The 18,924-nt window shown below is 45.0% G+C and overlaps 1 protein-coding gene across 1 annotated transcript in view; it reads right to left on the bottom strand.

The window, feature by feature from the left end:
- The window catches only part of SPEG (striated muscle enriched protein kinase), a 133,558-nt gene that overhangs the window by 15,548 nt on the left and 99,086 nt on the right, over window positions 1-18,924 (bottom strand). The window contains exons 20-32 of the mRNA XM_070956733.1: window positions 18,414-18,582; window positions 17,572-17,665; window positions 16,855-17,055; window positions 16,247-16,307; window positions 14,637-14,714; window positions 12,851-13,023; window positions 12,277-12,303; window positions 8,957-9,109; window positions 6,925-6,967; window positions 6,503-6,571; window positions 3,375-5,562; window positions 2,160-2,315; window positions 940-1,056 (exon numbers count right to left, since the gene is read on the bottom strand). Coding sequence (XP_070812834.1) covers window positions 940-1,056; window positions 2,160-2,315; window positions 3,375-5,562; window positions 6,503-6,571; window positions 6,925-6,967; window positions 8,957-9,109; window positions 12,277-12,303; window positions 12,851-13,023; window positions 14,637-14,714; window positions 16,247-16,307; window positions 16,855-17,055; window positions 17,572-17,665; window positions 18,414-18,582 — 3,529 coding nt within the window. The remainder of the gene's footprint in view (window positions 1-939; window positions 1,057-2,159; window positions 2,316-3,374; window positions 5,563-6,502; window positions 6,572-6,924; window positions 6,968-8,956; window positions 9,110-12,276; window positions 12,304-12,850; window positions 13,024-14,636; window positions 14,715-16,246; window positions 16,308-16,854; window positions 17,056-17,571; window positions 17,666-18,413; window positions 18,583-18,924) is intronic.

Raw genomic sequence — 18,924 nt, 5'->3', positions numbered from 1 at the left:
ATAAGAATGGGGTTTTTCTTTTTAAAATCTGTTACTTTAGTTTTCTTTGTTTTTAATCCCATATATGCACACATGTTTAATCACATATAGGTGCATGCACCCACACAGAGGGGTATAAAATTACAGGGACATTATTACAGGGACACAAAATTACAGGGAGGGACATTATAAATACCATAAAAGAGAGAAAGACATTGGCGAAGATGACTGTTGTCCATATAACAAAGGCTATTTACATTCCACTGGCCGTGTGCTACATCACAGAGAAAACCAGGGGTCACGGAGGCTGAGTTAGTCGTCTCATGTAAACACACCCAGAAAGTTGGATTTAACAGAAAGGGCTTGTTGTTCTTGATGCAATTTAATTCTGGATTCCAACTCTTTGCAGTCATTGGGATGGCAGTTCAGACCAAGGATTTAAGACTTGTGCCATAACATTCTAATTGCTTCCCCTACCCCCTACAGTTGTGTTCCCTTTCTGTTAAATTTTAATTCAGTGATGAAATTCCAACCCTGAATATTTACTAAGCTCGGCCAGCATTGCTATCGCTTGCAGCCACCACAACCTATGGCTGAGTTTGCAGAGGATGATGGGAGTTTTGTACTCCCACACATTTGGAGAACACTAGACTGGAGATAGTCCTTGTAAAGCAGCTCAGAATGAATCAGCTTCCCCCTTTCTTGACTTGGGATCTGGGGAGCTCCTTGGCAGGGGTGGGTTCTACTTACCTCCGCTACCTGCTCGCAACAGGAGCGCGCGCACTTCTGCGCATGCACAGATCATTCATGATGACGTCCGGGTGAGTGGGCGGAGCCTCCCGCCTCCGTTACTACCAGTTTGCAAGAACCGGACCGAACCAGGAGCAACCCACCACTGCTCCTTGGCCTAACACAGCCCACATGCAGGATGCGTGCCTCTCTTTGTGGTGCAGAACTTACCTTTCATCCACAGAATGCAAGGGACAGGGCTGGCGGCAGGGAGGCAGCAAAGTTGCACCGCCTCTCCCTCCAACAATACCTGGTCCTTTAATTTTATGTGGAAAACAGGAGGGAAATCTGGTAGGAAAACAGATAAAAGGTATTCATTGGAAAAGGCTGTGAAATACCACCTGGTCGGTACTAAAGGACTTGGCAGGAATCTAGTCCTTATTACTGGGATAGGAATGATTCCCTCTAGTGAAGGCAGGTAATTTTACAATCCTCAACCTCTTTCTTGACCCCCTTCCTGAAGTGCAGCCATAAAACGTAAGTGGCAAATCATACAAAATTGCAATGCAGCTTCCTGCCAATTTCTGATGGGAAAAACTGAAGAGGCGAACTCTGTTGGAGAGAACTTAATGCACCTAAAATAGCTAGAAAAAGACAAAACAGAACAGAAACAATAAAAAAAAAATCCTTAAAGTTGGGAGGAAGAAAAGAAACCAAAAATGGCTCCATTCCCTTACATGACATCTTAATGTCCCTACCCCGTCTCTCCCCTGGTGAAAAATAATGTTATAATAATGTACAGGTCCCAGTTGCAAGCAAACAAACAAAAAAAACACCCCTGCTGTACAACTTCAGGTGATGAAAGAAATGGGGGGAAAAAATACCTCAAGCTGGAGCCTTCAGTATTGTGAGGCTTCCTGCAACTGTGAAAACTTTCTAATACAGCCAGGGGTGGGCTGCTGGGGGTTTAGAGGGGTTCGGGAGAACCTCTAGCTAAGATTATCTGCAGTTCAGAGAACCCCCAAATCCCACTCCTGGCTGGATCCACCCATCCTGCCCCACCCCTCCCAGGAGTCCCCACGCGGCCCATTTTGGATGCAGGTAAGAGCAGGGTGCTCGGAGGCTCAGGGAGGGTGACAAACAGGTCTACCGGAAGTTCAGGAAGGGCCCTTTTCTGGCCTCCAAAGGGCCTCCGAAGCCTTGGGAGGCCATTTTTGCCCTCCCAGAGGCTCAAAGAAAGCCTCTGGAGCCCAGGAAGGGCAAAAAGCCCCCCCCCTGCACCGCCGTGGTGCAGGAGGCCGATTAGGCCACGCCCACCATGGCCATGCCCACCCAGCAACTGGGCAGAGAACCCCTTGCTAAAATTTTTGAAGCCCACCCCTGAATACAACAAAATAGAAGTGAGCAGATCAGGAGCGCTCCCTCCCTGACAGCAAATGACACAAACATACCCGATTCACTGAGCATGTAAGGTTGACTGACAATAACAACACCTTCCCCTCTCAGGCTGGCAGGGAGGTTGGGCTGAGAGGCCACTTTGTCCCTCTTGGCACGGGATAAACTCCAGCGTTCCCAACGAGAGCTGCGGCGTTGGCCATCATTGGAAACTGTAGGGGCAACAAACATGGGCTGGCTCTTTCTTGATCAGAACCACAGAATTAACCTGGATTTCCTTCTGATGAATCTGTGAAACCGTGGCTTACTCACACTTGCTACATATATACTCTACTTCCCCATAGCCATACTTTATTCTTTTGTATACCCAGTTCTTCACTCTTACCTTTCAGCTCAGAGAGATCTGGCTTCCCTAAATTCATAACACAGGAGATGCTACTTATAATTCTCCTTGGGGTGTCAGAGTCTCTCCTGGGCTTTTACTTAATTGCATGTGGTAGCCATCATTCCCAAAAAACAGACAGCCTGGGAAATACCGGTATTTTCTCATATTTTTCTTATTGTGAATTGTGCCCTCCCAAAACTTTTTGGGACTGAATAATCCTTGATTATATTTTGTGCTGGTTGGAACTTATGGGGTAGAGTGCAAAACACATGGAGGACTCATAATGATCTATCAAGTTCTAGATGGCAAAATAAAAATAAAACAAAACATCTATGCAGGTCAGATGAAGGCTTATCACACTGCGTTTGCATAGTATGCTGAATGTGTCAGTGTTAACCATGGCTAGTTTTTTGCAAACCATCATCAACCATGAGAATGAGAACCATGAGAATTTATGGTTTAGTGTATTATGTGAACGCCCAAAATAGTTAATTCAGCAATCGTGCTTAGGGTATTGCGCACTAAGCTAAGCTGCTAGACTATATCATTTCAATGTGCAAGGTTATATATGGCCGGAGAATATTTCAATGTGGTCACAAAAAGTGCCTATACTTGCAAAATTAACATGTTGCTTACATTGTTCTTCCCTGATAAGTCTTCGGGAATAAAGATTATTTGAATATGGTGAAGGATGTGAATCCTTATTTATTTATTTAGTTAGTTCAATTTATATGCCGCCTTTCTCCGGAGACTCAGGGCGGCTTGCTCTGAGTCCTATCAAACTCATCTTACAAAATGTAGAATGCCCTTAGATATAGATCTGCCTGCCCATAAATTCAATTTGCAATCCTTCCCTTCCCATCCCAGGTAATGACTTGTAGCTCACCATTGCCTGTAGACGACTCATACTGGAACGATTCTGTGGAGGGGACTTTAGCAGACTGGGCTGCCAGCTGGTTCTGTGGGATGCCCACCTGGCGCAGGTTTTCACCCTCAGAGGTTGCACGGCGTATCTGAGAGAGAAAGGGAGCTCTCTTCTCAAGCTGCTGGGCATGGTCACCAGTAGCAACAGGCTGGTCGTCATCAGCCTGTTGCTGTGAGTGGCTACGTAGATGTGTGGAGAGGCGGCCTACTTTACTTCCAATCTTCCGGCGTATAGCCATGACAGGGGATTCACTGGAGCCAGGCTCGGATTGCTGACCCTCTGTGTCCTTTTTGTCCTTGGACGCCAGGCCCCAAGAAAGTCTGCGCCCCTGGCCCATACCCCCTGTGTCCTCCTCCTTGACCTTCTTTCTCTCAGCAGGGGGAGTGCGACGCAGGCGCATCGACATTCTGCGAATGAAGCCTCCTTCCTTCTCCACTTCATGCAAGTCCTGTACTGAACGAGAACGTGCTCCTAGCTGCTTGGGGGCCGAAGACTTGGAAAATTCTAGCGGAGCCCCCACTGGTCCTGGTCGATAAATGCCTTCTTCCTGCACCAGGGGCTTGGCCAGGTGCCGCTCCTCAGATCTGGAGATTAGCTTGTAGCCTCTGCTGAAGGAGCCTTCCCTGCCTCTCTTGAATTTGGCTTCAAAGACTTCTTCAGAGTCAATGTCGGCAATATGCCCGGATGAAGAGGGAAGTTCTTTCTCTTTGCCGGAGACCACAGCAGAGGGTGGCACTTCTGTGGGGGATTGCTGAGGCACGCCTTCAGGAGCAGCAGTGGAAGGTTCAGCGGCCTCCCTCTGAGGGATTTGGGAAGATTCACCAGCCAAGGACTTCATGACATCAGCATAAGCAGAACGTTTTGGAGCAGAGCTGCCGGGGATGGGTGAGATTTTCCTGGATGGTATTGATTCCCGTTTGGAGCTCATGGCTTTCCCAGCCACTGGAGTATCAGGTTTGGCAAATCTGGCTGATGGCTTCTCCTCAGACTGTCTGGGGATAGGTCTCCTCAGGCTAGACCTAGTGAGGGACTTAGTTCCTACCTCCATCTCAAGGCTGGGGACCTTGGAGAGAGCTTCATGTGGTGTGTGAGGCCGGGACTCATTCAGTGCTGAGAGGGATGGGGTCTCTTTTAATTTCTGAGTCTCTGCCTGTGCCAAGGGGATTTCCAATGGTGCCCCAGAACGCCGGTGCAGGATGACAGGCTCCCCATCGCCCTGGCTGAAGGAGCTACTTTTTTGGAGGAGGCGCCCCTCTGGGGGCAAATGCTGAGGGGCTGTCTCACTAGAGGCTGCACGCACCATCTTATGCCCTGGGGACAGCTGTTTTTCTAACCGGGGAGGCCTTGGGACCTTCTTCTCAAGGCCAAGGGTCTCCAACAGGGGGCCTCGCAAGCCACTCAGTTTGCCATCAACAGGACTCCCTCGCAGTAAGCGCTGGCGCATAAGCTCCAGACGCTGAGCATATTCTTCCTCAGGGAGGCCACCTTTCCTATGATACAATGTGCCAGGGCTGGGGCTGCGACGGGGCAGTTCCATGGAGGATGCTTTGGTCAAGATTGGACGTGAGGGGGACTCAGCTTCATCTGAGGGAAGGTTGAGCAAAAGGGCGCTATCTGCAGAACTGCCTCGGCGCAACCCCCCCTTCTGTGAGGCTTTGTCAGAAGTGTCTGGAGACTCCAGGCTGGAGCCTTTCTTCAGTGTTCTCCTTTTCTCTGGCCTTTTTTGGACGTCACTAGTCTCCTCTTCAAAAGAGCCCAGTGCTTCAGCCTCCGTGGAACGTTTTTGGGGCAACTTGCTCTTATGCTTCCTCACAGATGACTCTACATCTTCCTTTCTCTTGGTTCCTCTCTGCTCTTCATCCTGCCAATCCATGGATGTATCCTCCTCCATCGGAGCCCCATCTGGACCTACAGACTCCTCCTCTGTGGGAATCTCAGTCAGGGACATGCGAGAACCGGAAAATTCAGGCTGGTGGGGCATGGGAATATAGGGCAGCTCTTCAGGGTCATCAGAATCTGAAGAAGAGGATAGGACTGATGTTTCCTTTAGGAGACGTGGCACAGCAATAGATAAGTGTGTGGATGTGTCCTCTAGAAGCTCAGGGATAGGTCGTGGCACCATGTTACACTTGTAGCTAATCTGGGAGCGCTGTGTAAAAAAAAAAGTATAGGAAGGACAAAAAGAAAGAATGAGCAGGAACTCTGACAAAAATATATAAATCTTCTACCTCTTTGGTTGCTGTGCCTATCCAGTAATAGTATCCCCCATCCTGTTTTGTACAGACTAAGCAGGTAAAATATTTGCTAGGCTAAAATATTTTTTCAAGACCTATTTAAATAGAATAAACTACCCATTCTTAAAACAACACAATTTTGGTCAGCCTTGGAAAAAGTAAACATGTCTTTTACAAAAGTTTGTACTTTCTGTGCATTAACTTTTTCTAAAGATGTCCATGAAAAACATATGAGAAGTGCAATAAAAAATAGACAGTAAAAACTACATGACTTATCAGCATTTCTGGTCATCAGAAGTTAGATTTGCAACTGAAGATCATTGACCAGCTAACAGTGCAGTTCTGTATTTTGATCTTTGCTAGTTAGTGGCTATCCACTGACTTTTCTAACTTATTGTTTTATAGTCTTTTGTATCAAATTTAGCTACTTTTTGTGTATATCTCTCTGAATGCTGTCACTACGTATTTTAAAGATAAATAAAATATAATTTAGAATACTTATCAGTTGGGTATGAGTGAGAAATTGTATTGGGGGAGAGGAAAAGTGACTTTTTGCTTCTGCAATGCCATGCGTTACTAATAAATTTGTAAATGAACACAAAGATTACAAAGCATTGTAATTTACTGGGATTTGTCAGTTTTCCCATGTCTCTGTACAAAGTTTTCTAAAGTACAGCATGGATGTTAGAAATGGAATTCATCTTTTTCTTAAAGAGCAGCTGTGAGCTGCTGGGATTATGCCTGGTAGAACTTCTCTGTCTCATTCATTCCTTGCCATTATTCTTGGTTGAGAAAAATGGCAAGCTCTAGTGAAACCACCAAAGAACTGTCACCACATTGCTAGGAGGTATTTACCTGCCACTTCCTGCGAGATATGAATAGTTTGAGATGATCAGTGCTGATACTCTTGCCCTTGGCCAGTGTCTGGAAGGGAAAATGGGTGATAAAGAGTGAAGCAAATGGACACAGTGGGTTTTGTTCTCAGTATTTATGGGAGAGGCCCAAGCCTGCTGGGCTTGAGAGAGAATAGAATAGAATAGAATTCTTTATTGGCCAAGTGTGATTGGACACACAAGGAATTTGTCTTTGGTGCATATGGTCTCAGTATACATAAAAAGAAAAGATACATTCGTCAATAATCATCTTGATAGAAGAGAGAGAGGGGGAGGGAGGGAGAGAGAGAGAGAGGAGAGAGAGAGAGAGACTGAGACTCCTTAGAACTCTAAATGGGCTCCCCAGTTCTTTCCTAAGAGGCAGATTATTGTAGTAGGACTCACCTTGAACCAGGGATGTTCCAGGGTCTGCTCTGCATTAGGCCTCCTATTTGGAAAAGGTAAGAAAGATTAATATGCGGATTAAATGGCATTCATCAGTACAGGGGAATGACATTGTTAGAGTTGGATCCATTCCAGCAAATAAGATTATTTTCTTCCCAATTGGATCATTCCCAGATGAATATCTTTTTTTGTTTTACCAAAAGGAGAATGTCTCCTTGTACAACTTTCCAGGGTGGGAAAAAATTTAGTTCTCACTGGAATGTGACTTTATTTAATTGCATATGTTATAACCCTGGTTAATGCATTATTCTAAATGTTGTGACATTGTTTGTTAAAATATTAAGGAAAAGTCTGTAAAAATTATGCATTTGAGGTAAGACTCCTTCCTTCCTTCCTTCCTTCCTTCCTTCCTTCCTTCCTTCCTTCCTTCCTTCCTTCCTTCCTTCCTTCCTTCCTTCCTTCCAAACTTGCATGGTGCTCATCTCACCAGAGGCGACTCTAGATGTCTTTACATACAATTAAAATACACTGTAAAATACTACAGGGGATCTTAAATTTAAAATTCAATTAAAATAAAACTGACCAGATAGAAAGGGAGGGAACAAAATATACACAAGGAGGAGGTGGGATGTTATATACTTCATTAGCTATCTCTGAAATGCCACATCCCCATGCATATATTTGGAGAAATGTTCACCAAACCTCAGACAAAATTTAGCAAAAATTATTTTAAAAGATGAAGGCTGATTAAAAGAAGTCAACAGTATGCAGAAGAATGAAAAACCGAGAGAAAACAAAGTTCACATACTCATCCAATCCTTCCTGAGGCTCCAACCAACTGAGTTCATGAAACGTTCTCTGCTTTTTTAAGGCATTTGAAAGTTACAAAGTTTGGGGTGATCATGATAAATCTCCCTCAAACACCTTGAATTTTGATTCTTTTTTTTACTGATAGACAAGATCAAATGTCAATAAAGATAAAGGTAAAAGATTCCCCTGTCCAGTCATGTCTGACTTTAGGGGACGGTGCTCATCTCTGTTTCTTAGTCGAGGGAGCCAGCATTGTCCGAAGACACTTCTGTGGCCATGTGGCCAGCATGGCTATATGCTGAGCTGCACGAAATACTGTTACCTTCCCACCCAAGTACTGTCTGTTTATCTACTCACATTTGCATGCTTTTGAATTGCTATATTGGCAGGAGCTGGGGCAAGTAACGGGAGTCATCCCATAGCACAGTCTTGAACCTGGGCTATCAGCTTTCCAGCTGACAAGCTAAGCATCTTTAACCATTGAGCCATCATGCCCCTTAAACAGCAATAAATAAGTATATAAATACAGGTAGTCCTTGGCTTACAACAATTCCTTAAGTGACCATTCAAAGTTACAACGGCACTGAAAAAAGTGACTTATGGCCATTTTTCACGCTTACGACCATTGCAGCATCCCCAGGGTCATGTGATCAAAATTCAGATGCTTGGCAACCGGTTCATATTTATGACGGTTGCTGTGTCCCGGGGGTCACGTGACCCACTTTTGCAACCTTCTGACAAGCAGAGTCAAAGGGGAAGCCAGATTCACTTAACAACCCGGTTACTAAGTTAACAACTGCAATTGTTCACTTAACAACTATGGCAAGAAAAGTCGTAAAATGGGGCAAAACTCATTTAACAAATGTCTCACTTAGCAACATACATTTTGGGGCTCAATTGCAGTCGTAAGTCGAGGACTACCTGTACATTAAGTATTGAAATATATATTATTTTTCTGTTACGGGTGACCAAGCAAATTGTAGTGAAAGTTATCAGTTGTTGATACACTTGTTTTCTTCAGGTTCTTAACTCTGAACTGTTTCTAATGTACGTCTGGATTTTGTGTTCCCCCCGGTCAGAGCTTTTTTGTGGCTTTGGGAGAAGTTTGCTTTCTATCCGTCTATCAGTATGGGGAAGTGATGCAATTTACAACCTACACATGCACACACAGAGTCACAGAGACACACACACCACCATGTCCCCTGCAGCAACTGTTACTTACAGGCGATCGTTAACCAGCACTTTGATAACAAAGCCTTTGGCCTCCCTGGTCAGTCCTGTGAACATGCTCTCCTCAAAAGCCACGTTGTAGTTGCGGATGTTCATGAGTGTGGTCTTGTCATTTTCGCCCACAAACGGGGAGATCCCTGTGAGACTAGGAGAGGGAACAGTCAGCAAATCCTCAGCAGGCACTCAAACGTCATTTGTGGGATAAAGTCTGGGGCTTCCTTATCTGCTCAGTGTATAGAGGAAACAATTCTAGAGTGGGGCCAATGAATTGGAGTAGCTTTTCAAGGTTTCTTAGAACAGAATAACAGAGCGGGAAGGGACCTTGTAGGTCATCTAGTCCAACCCCCTGCTCAAGCAGGAGACCCTATATCAATTCTTGACAGATGGCTGTCCAGTCTCTTCTTGAAAGCCTCCAAGTGATGACGCTCCCACAACTTCTGAAGGCAAGCTGTTCCATTGATTGATTGTTCTGGAATCCTGATAGGTTCCAGACGGAGCTTGGGCCAATTCCTGAAGATCTGGCACACGACTCGGCCGAGGACCTGGTAGCTGCCTGAGATCGGGCGGCTGGTGGGGCCTTGGATCGAGTCGTGCCTTTGCGGCCTCTGACCCGGTGTCGATCCCTCGCGGCTCCTTGGTTCACCGAGGAGCTGAGGGAGATGAAACGCCGGAAAAGACGCCTAGAGAGTGGTTGGAGGGCCAGTCTCGCTGAATCTGACCGAACACTGGTAAGGTCGCATATTAAGACCTACCTAGTGGCGATAAAGACGGCAAAGTTTAACTACTTTTCCGCCTCTATTGCGTCATCAGGGAATCGTCCGGCCGCCCTGTTCAGGGTAACCCGCTCCCTGCTCCATCCGGGAGCGCGGGAGGATCCCTTGGAAGGCAGGGCGGAGGATTTCGGACAATACCTGTATGACAAAATCGCTCAGATCCGGGGGGATTTGGACTCTGACTGGGTAGATCAGGGCAGGGTGACGAGGAATAGTCTTGAGAATGTTATCTGGGAGGAGTTTGATGCTGTGACTCCGGATGATGTGGACAGGATTTTGGGGAGACTTAGTGCGGCCACATGTTTACTGGACCCGTGTCCCTCCTGGTTGGTACTGGCCTCCCGGGAGGTTACACGAGGCTGGCTCCAGGGTGTTATCAACGCTTCGTTGAGTGAGGGTCACTTCCCCGCCGCCTTGAAAGAAGCGGTGGTGAGGCCTCTCCTCAAGAAGCCGTCCCTGGATCCGGCAATATTGGCCAACTATCGTCCTGTCTCCAACCTTCGCTTCCTGGCGAAGGTTGTTGAGAGTGTGGTCGCGCGACAGTTTCCACGATTCTTGGAGGAAACATCCTATCTAGATCCGTTCCAGTCGGGTTTCAGGCCTGGACACAGCACGGAAACGGCATTGGTCGCGTTGGTTGATGATCTCTGGAGGGCTCGGGACAGGGGTTGTTCCTCTGTTCTGGTCCTGTTAGACCTCTCAGCGGCTTTTGATACCATCGACCATGGTATCATGCTGCACCGGCTGGAAGAGTTGGGGATGGGGGGCACCGTATTACGGTGGTTCTCCTCCTTTCTCTCTGACCGGTCGCAGTTCGTGTTGGCAGGTGGGCAGAGGTCGACCTCAAGGCCTCTTATATGTGGAGTGCCTCAGGGGTCGGTCCTCTAGCCCCTCCTGTTCAACATTTATGTGAAGCCGCTGGGCGAGATCATCCGTGGCTTTGGGGTGAGATACCACCAGTACGCTGATGACACCCAGCTGTACATCTCCACCCCAGGCCACCCCAACGATGCCCTTGAAGTGATGTCCCAGTGCCTGGAGGCTGTGCGGATCTGGATGGGGAGGAACAGGCTCAGGCTCAACCCTTCCAAGACTGAGTGGCTGTGGCTCCCGGCATCCCGATATAGTCAGTTGACTCCATCACTGACTATTGGGGGCGAGTCGTTGGCCCCCACAGAGAGGGCTCGCAATCTGGGAGTCCTCCTGGATAGGCAGCTGTCCTTGGAGGAACATCTGACGGCTGTAACCAGGGGGACCTTTTGTCAGGTTCGCCTGATCCGCCAGTTGCGGCCCTTTCTTGATCGGGATTCCCTGTGCACAGTCACTCATGCCCTCGTCACCTCTCGCCTTGACTACTGCAACGCTCTCTACATGGGGCTCCCCTTGAGGAGCACCCGGAGGCTCCAACTGGTCCAGAATGCAGCAGCGCGGGTAGTGACGGGAGCAGCCTGGCGCTCCCATGTAACACCACTCCTGCGCGAGCTGCACTGGCTCCCAGTGGTCTTCCGGGTGCGCTTCAAGGTGTTGGTTATCACCTTTAAAGCGCTCCATGGCATAGGGCCTAGCTATCTTCGAGACCGCCTGCTGCCACCGACAATCTCCCATCGACCCGTGCGCTCCCACAGAGAGGGCCTCCTCGGGGTGCCATCAGCCAAACAGTGCAGGCTGGTGACCCCCAGGGGGAGGGCCTTCTCTGTGGGGGCACCTACCCTCTGGAATCAATTGCCTCCAGAGATAAGGAGAATCCAAGACCTCGGTGCCTTCCGCCGTGCCCTTAAAACCTTCCTTTTCCAGCAAGCCGGGCTGGCCTAATTTTTTAAGTGTTTTTAAGTGTTTTGTTTATTGTTTTTAATTAATGGGGCCAAATTTATATATGTATATTTTAACTGTATTTTAATATTTGTACTTGATGTTTTTACTTGGCTGTTCACCGCCCTGAGTCCTCAGGGAGAAGGGCGGTATACAAATTCAAAATAAAATAAAAAATAAAAATAAAATAAAGATTGTTCTCACTGTCAGAAAATTTATCCTTATTTCTAGGTTGAATCTCTCCTTGATCAGTTTCCATCCATTATTCCTTGTCTGGCCTTCAGGTGCTTCAGAAAATAGCTTGACTCCCTCCTCTCTGTGGCAGCCCCTCAAATGTTGGAACATTGCTATCATGTCACCCCTGGTCCTTCTCTTCACTAGACTAGCCATGCCCAGTTCCTGTAATTGTTTTTCATTTGTTTTAGCCTCCAGTGCCCTAATCATCCTTGTTGCTCTTCTCTGCACTCTTTCTAGAGTCTCAACATCTCTTTAATAGTGTGGTGACCAAAACTGGATGTCGTATTCTAGGTGTATAAGGTACTAAGGTAAGGTTTCCCTAAGCCATAATCGGCAGCATGAGAACACTCCAAAGAGAAATGAATGCCAGGCCAGACTATAATCAGATTAACAAGGAATACCCCAATCTTACTCATTGTACTGCTTATTCACTATTGTATGGGAGGTGGAAAGGTTTTGAGTCCTGGATTAACTCCCCAAACCTGGGGCTTACCATAGATAGGTCATGACTCCCACAGGCCTGTAAAGAGAGATGAGAGAGAGAATTTCACTGCTTTGATAGACCATCTAGTAATGGCATCTAAAAAAGCTGATCAATATAAACTCAGAAGTCCTGGGGTTTTTTAAAGGTTTTGAAGAAGAAAAAAAGCCAACTCTTAATTCAAACAAGCACACTCTAGCATGGTGAAGAATGCTGTGTAGCATGATCTAATTCCACAATCTAGTCTCACATTCCCCAAGGCAGTTTCAGTTCTGACATACAAACCTGATTTATGTCACCCCGAAGGCGAAGTTATGAATGCTGTATAATCTGTGGCACTGAGCCAGCTTGGCATTTTCTCCCACCCCCTCCATCCCGCTGGCTCTTCTTCATGAAGCTAGCAATCTTAGGAAGAAATACAAGAACGTCGCCCTAAGCGGTCATCACGCTAGAACCTTTTCTGAACTGTAGTTGTTTTCCAATATCTTAAGGCCTCTAGATGATGCTCTTTAAGCCCCTTCTCCCTATGTATATTCAGGGACGTATACAAAAATAAACATCACAGTGTGTAGTTGCTCCAATTTACCAGACATCGGTGACCACGGACACAGGACTCTGGCTGACAATCTCAGGACCAACGAATTCAGGGGTGCCATATTTGCAGTACTGCGGTTCATCTGGAGTCAGTTCCTGGGCATTGCCAAAGTCGCAGATTCTCACCTGATCACTGCCTGGTTCAGCCAGCAGTAGGTTTTCAGGCTATAGAGGAAAAACAAAATGGAAATAGATTAAAAATTTAAAATAGCATTCTAGTCAAAACCAGACCTTGGATTCCTGTTAGCTGACCAGAGATTACCACAGTTACTTCCTTCTCCAGAGGATTTCCTACAGCCTTCCTTCTTTGTATTATTCATCCCATGGACACCGATAAAAGTGCATTTCTTAGATGGGAGTCCAGCCAATGTTACTGTAGGTATTTACTAGAAAAAGGAAAACTATTTTGTTTTCAATCCTCACCACCTGATTAATCTCTATTTCTGATCAAAATTGGAGAAAGTAATAGAAATTATCACGGATTTTGTTTCTTCCATATCTTCCTTAAAACTTTTAATGCCAAACATTCTTTTATAGAAAACCTCAGAAACTCCCTTATCAAGCCACTTTTCATTCCCCCCCCCACCCAGTATGCTGAAAAATCCGAGCTCCTGCAATCTGACAAAAATGCTTTTGAACTATTCGTTTTCCTTGCTTCAGGGCCAATTAACAGTTCCAAATCCACACTACCATTTCCATTTCTGATATCACAAAAATCTGATAATGAGAAAGCAAAAGTCCAAAACTGTGAATTGTGCCATAGGCAAGAAAACCTGAAAAAAAAAAACCAGAAGAAAAAGCCTTAGTTTTCTTTCCTAAAAGAAAACTATTTATGATTGGCCATGTTTATATGTCAACCATGTTTGACTAATTCTAAAATCTGCTCCTGAAATTCCAAATGTGTAACATTAGCCCAAAATGTTGATGTACTGCTTTCTCTACCGATTGTATTCAACCTTCACGAATTCTGTTTTTTTTCCCTCAGAACTCCCTGAAATTTTGCCAGTAAATACAAATTAATGCCAACTTGCCACAGGAGGCATAATTCCTATGACAGCTGAAATACTATTTCTATGTTATCCTGTCCTCTTAGAAACATTTATAGGAAGAAAAAATGGGACATGGGTGAATAACATGGTGATTCCATTTCAGTGCTACCATTCATCAGACAGCAGCCAAACTGGCAAAGGAAAACACATACTTCAATTCTTCCTACATATCCATTTAGCTTTTCTCTGCAAACTCTAGCAATGTAATTTGAGGCAATGGTTCATAAAAGTGGTTGCCATCTTGAAATGATAAGAGTATTGCAATGCCCCTGTTCCTGAAGGCCCACTTTGTTCTGTTTGATAGACGTGAGGCAAAATTTCAATAAGGTTTATTTTAAAAGCAAAAGCTTGCACAACAGCAGCTAATTTGATTAATTTTTTTCCAGCCATTCAAGACCTGTTCTTTTTTGCCTCTATTCAAATTACAACTCCTACCAAGCACTGTGCTCAGTCCTGTTAAAAGGATAGGCCAGGGATATGGAATTTGTAGCCCTCTCTGCTTGATTTAAGATGCCTCTGCTAGGAATCAGATCATACATCTAGCAGTAGGAGTAATCTGTTGCTTCCCCACTAACCCATAAGAGGAGATGAAAAAGCTCCAAAGGAAAAGAATGTTAGAAAATGAACAAAAGATGTAAACCACCCTGTTTGGGTTTTGTTTGTGGCCTTTCTCACCCTCCCATACTATTATCTAAGGCAATATAGCCCTAGAAATAAGAACAGACTCACCTTAATGTCAAGATGCAAGATGCCATTGCGGTGGAGGTAACAAATTCCCTCCAGGACTTGCCTCATGTAGCAGCGGATCTGCAGGGAGAATTGAAAAAAACAACAACCCAATGGCATTAGAGGTGTCCATTTAATCAAGCATAACTCCATGTTCACTGTTAAGCAAACAGGCGCTTCCCCTTCCTATCCCTCACTCATCCAATACTTTGTGCTGAGGCTAGTGATGAATTTACTTTGATTGCCTAGCTGAAACCCTTTCCTTGAGGAGGAGGAGGAGAAGAAGAGGAATGAAGTAATGCTTTCTGCATTATTACCCTTTTGCAGGGGTGTCAAACTGGCGCCCGGCGAGCTGGATGCGTCACGTGTAGGGCACACCCACCCCAGCTCCGTGAAGGGGAGAAACATCGCAATACATCACGTGATGGCAACGTGATGCCACAAATTTGACACCCGTGCCCTTTTGGATAACCTGCCTGCAATTAGACTGGGACCGCTGTTCTAGTTTTGGTTTATCTGGCGAGACCTTTCCAAAGTTAGTGCCAATGGAGTGCTGTTCTGCCCAAAATTCAAAATGAGGTGTCCTCAGTAATACTAAATATCTCCATCTCTAAATTTCCATTCATAGGATGTAATTCATATGAAGTCACCAAAAGTTGAACTACTGTTGTGGATTAGTCAGAGGCGAATAACAGGAAGCCAATCCTCAATCATGACAAGGCAGAGGTTATGGTGGCGGGAGCATCATCCGGCATGAGAGATGGTACCGCAATCCCTCTCATCACATTCATAATCTTGACTGAGAGAGAATGTGCGGCTTAGGTGTGCAGAGATAGCCTAAATGCTTAATGCTTAAGTTCTACTAACATTATTTTTTTAACTTTTGCAATATGTAGTACCAGTTTTAAAAGACATTTTGGTGTAGTGTTTAAGGGAACTGGACTAGAAACCAGGGGACTGGCTGACTTTAGGCCAGCCACTTCTTCCTCAGTTCTGGGAAGGGGGAATGGCAAATCACTTTGAAAAATATTGCTGGAAAATTGCATAGGCCAGGCAGTCACCAGAAGTCAAGACTAAGTTGAGGGAGGGAGGAAGGAAGGAAGGGAGAGAGAGAGGGAACAACAATTCCAAGGGGTTTTGATCCATTCCCAAAACCTAAGACCTAAATGACTCTGGATACTTAAAAGCCACATCAAAATTAAGATCCCTCTTGGGCTCTTGGCCAGGTCTTCCTGGCACTGAAAGTAGAGCAGGCGGTGTTCAGAAATTGGATCTTCTCTAAGATATATGTGTTAAAGTGATATATCTAGTATTTTTTTTTGTTCTCTCTTTTTTGCACAAGATAAAACATCTTTTTTAATTTACTAATTGATGATTACTGTAGATCTATTAATCCTGAATATATTCTAACGCAGGAAGATTATCTGCACGGTTTATATTGTGATTTGGCACAAAGGCTCTTTTGCATTTTCAATTTAGTGCCAACTACTTGGGATGGATGCTTTATTGGCAAAGACTGAGGTAATTTGTTTTTTTAATTAATAAATCCCATGACAATGAACAGGTAGAAATGCTTCGCAGAATCTATATCGATTATTTGAGCTGGCACTTACTTCAGATTCACTCACAGAGGACTTCCTCGCAATGCGCTCAAGCAGTTCTTCTCCAGTGCAGCTAAAGAGTCCATTAAAGGAAACAGTAGGTTTAAAAAGTCAATGGCTTCCTATAGAAGAGACCCGTTTCCCTTGGCAGTATCCTAAATTACAGATGCTTAGAAATGTTGGGACCAGAGAAAGCATATCCAGGAGTTCTCCATATACTCCTACCCAAATGATACCAAAATAGGCTATTGCCCACATCATCGCACTGCCTACACAGCCCTACAAATAGAATAGAATAGAATAGAATAGAATAGAATAGAATAGAATAGAATAGAATAGAATAGAATAGAATAGGAATAGGAATAGGAATAGGAATAGGAATAGGAATAGGAATAGGAATAGGAATAGGAATAGGAATAGGAATAGGAATAGAATTCTTTTTTGGCCGTGTGATTGGACACACAAGGAATTTGTCTTTGGTGCATACGCTCTCAGTGTACATAAAAAGACAAGATACATTTGTTAAGAATCATAAGGTACAACACTTAATGATAGTCATAGGGTACAAATAAGCAATCAAATCATTCTAGGAAACAATCAATATAAATGAAAGAGGATACAGCTCGGTAACGATGATGAGGGCGTTCCTCTTCTCAAAGGCATCATGGAAGTACACAATACGTTCATGGTCCAACTGAGCTAAAATACCAAGCTCACGACGGGCTGATTTTTTGGCTTTGGCCCGGCATGGGATAAACTTTGCAGCAAAAGCCAAGCCGGTGCTTTTCTGGATCACTCGCCGCACATATGAGAAGGCTCCCCTAGAAAACAGGACATCGTGAAACATCAGGCAACTTTATTCCTTCTTGCTGATGCTTGTTTTGCCAAGCCATGTCACTCTACTCTGGCTCCATGCCAATGAAGTGGAAGATGAAGTGAAAAGATGGGGAAGTTGAGCAAAAGGTTACATTCAATTTAGATGGAGATTTGATACAGAAAGAGGAGCATTGCTTAGAAGAGAACAAAATCCAGGTTATCCAGCCCTTACTAAGAAACTTCTGAAGGGTATCACATAAATATTTTTCTCTCCAATGTGTCACATTCATTAATGTGTCACATTGATTGATAGCTCTGCCATCCACTGATTTATGTCTTTAGACTAATTTGGAAGGAGGGGGGTTGTTGGCACCTCCTAAGCTTTGGAGTCCTAGGCCAGTGCTTACTTGGCTTTAGCCTAAACCTGTCTCCATCTCCATCCTATTAAAAAAGTCCCAATCCAACTAGTCATAGTTGCTGTCTGTTTTATCTTCCTCGTTTTCTTTCCCTCTTTCTCTCACCTGCTGATCTCCTCGTGGACATCATAATAGTCAGCAAGACGGCGGGCTATGTGTGATTCTTCTGCTGCTCGTGCAGCATCCGAATCTGGTATGGCTGAAAATCAATCAAAATGGTAAAGGAGAGATATGCAAGAAAGCTGTCATCAGTCACTCTGCAGGTAAAACTAAGACATTTTAGGTTTTTCCACATAAACCTAATCTTCTGCCCTTAATAAAAATAATTGGAACTTTTGCCTTCCAAATTCCAGTCTTGAGCATCTAGTTTCAATAACTGACCTCAAAAACACTGGGTCTGATTAGAGCAGCAAAAAGCTTAGACTTAGAGATCGCCTTCTGCCACCGATAGCCTCCCACCGGCCAATACGCTCCCACAGAGAGGGACTCCTCAGGTTGCCGTCGGGCAAACAATGTTGACTGGCGACACCCAGGGGGGGAGCCTTTTCTGTGGGGGCACCTGCCCTCTGGAATGAGCTGCCCCTAGAGGTTCGTATGATCCCTGACCTGCGTATCTTCTGCCGCGCCCTTAAGACTCTTTTGTTCCAACAGGCCGGGCTGGCTTAATATGAATTTTAAATCGGGTGTTTGTTAGCTTTTAACTTTGTGGGCCAAATTTTATATATTCGTTTTAAATTGTTTTTAAATTTTGTGAGTTTATATGTGTTTTAATATGGCTGTACACCGCCCTGAGTCCTTTGGGAGAAGGGCGGTATAGAAGTTTAATAGAAAGAAAAAAAAACTTTCCTAATATCTATCATGGTCCAGGAGCAACTGGGAAACAAAGCTGTTTGCCTATTCTTGGTCTCCAGGGTTCCAACGAGCTCATCCCTATTAGTATCACATACCTGCATGAACCACAAGTTCAGCCTTGCAAGACACTTCTCCAGCCAGGTTGCGTGCAGTACATGTGTAGACCCCACTGTCCTGCTCTGTTGTGTTCAGCACAACTAAAGAGCATTCACTTTCCTCATATACGAAGCTCAGGTGGTTACTTTCAGTCAGGAGCACCTGATTCTAAAGATTTGGGAGACAAAGGACTTGTAAAAAAACAGTCTGGAACAGAGGTCTCCAACCTTGGCAACTTTAAGCCTGGAGGACTTCAATTCCCAGAATTCCCTAGCCAGCTTTGCTTTCCTGGGGAATACTGGGACTTGAAGTCCACCAGGCTTAACTTTGCCAAGGTTGGAGACCCCTGGTCTGGAAGACCAAACACTTACATTGTTTTGCTTTGCTCTCACACATCTGCTGTTCTTTAGGGAGATGCAGGAAATGGGTTCCTTGAATCCCACTGTCTAAAGGCTTTCACATCTTTTACTCATTATTTCTTCCTCTGTAAGACCCGTTTGGTTAATGTTC

The sequence above is a fragment of the Pituophis catenifer genome, unplaced genomic scaffold, assembly GCF_029215685.1.
Source record: "Pituophis catenifer annectens isolate HBS135680 unplaced genomic scaffold, rPitCat1.0.hap2 SCAF_1, whole genome shotgun sequence".
Taxonomy (NCBI): Eukaryota; Metazoa; Chordata; class Lepidosauria; order Squamata; family Colubridae; genus Pituophis; species Pituophis catenifer.
The sequence above is the reverse complement of the archived record's forward strand: the minus strand, read 5'-3'. Positions and strand labels throughout refer to the sequence as shown.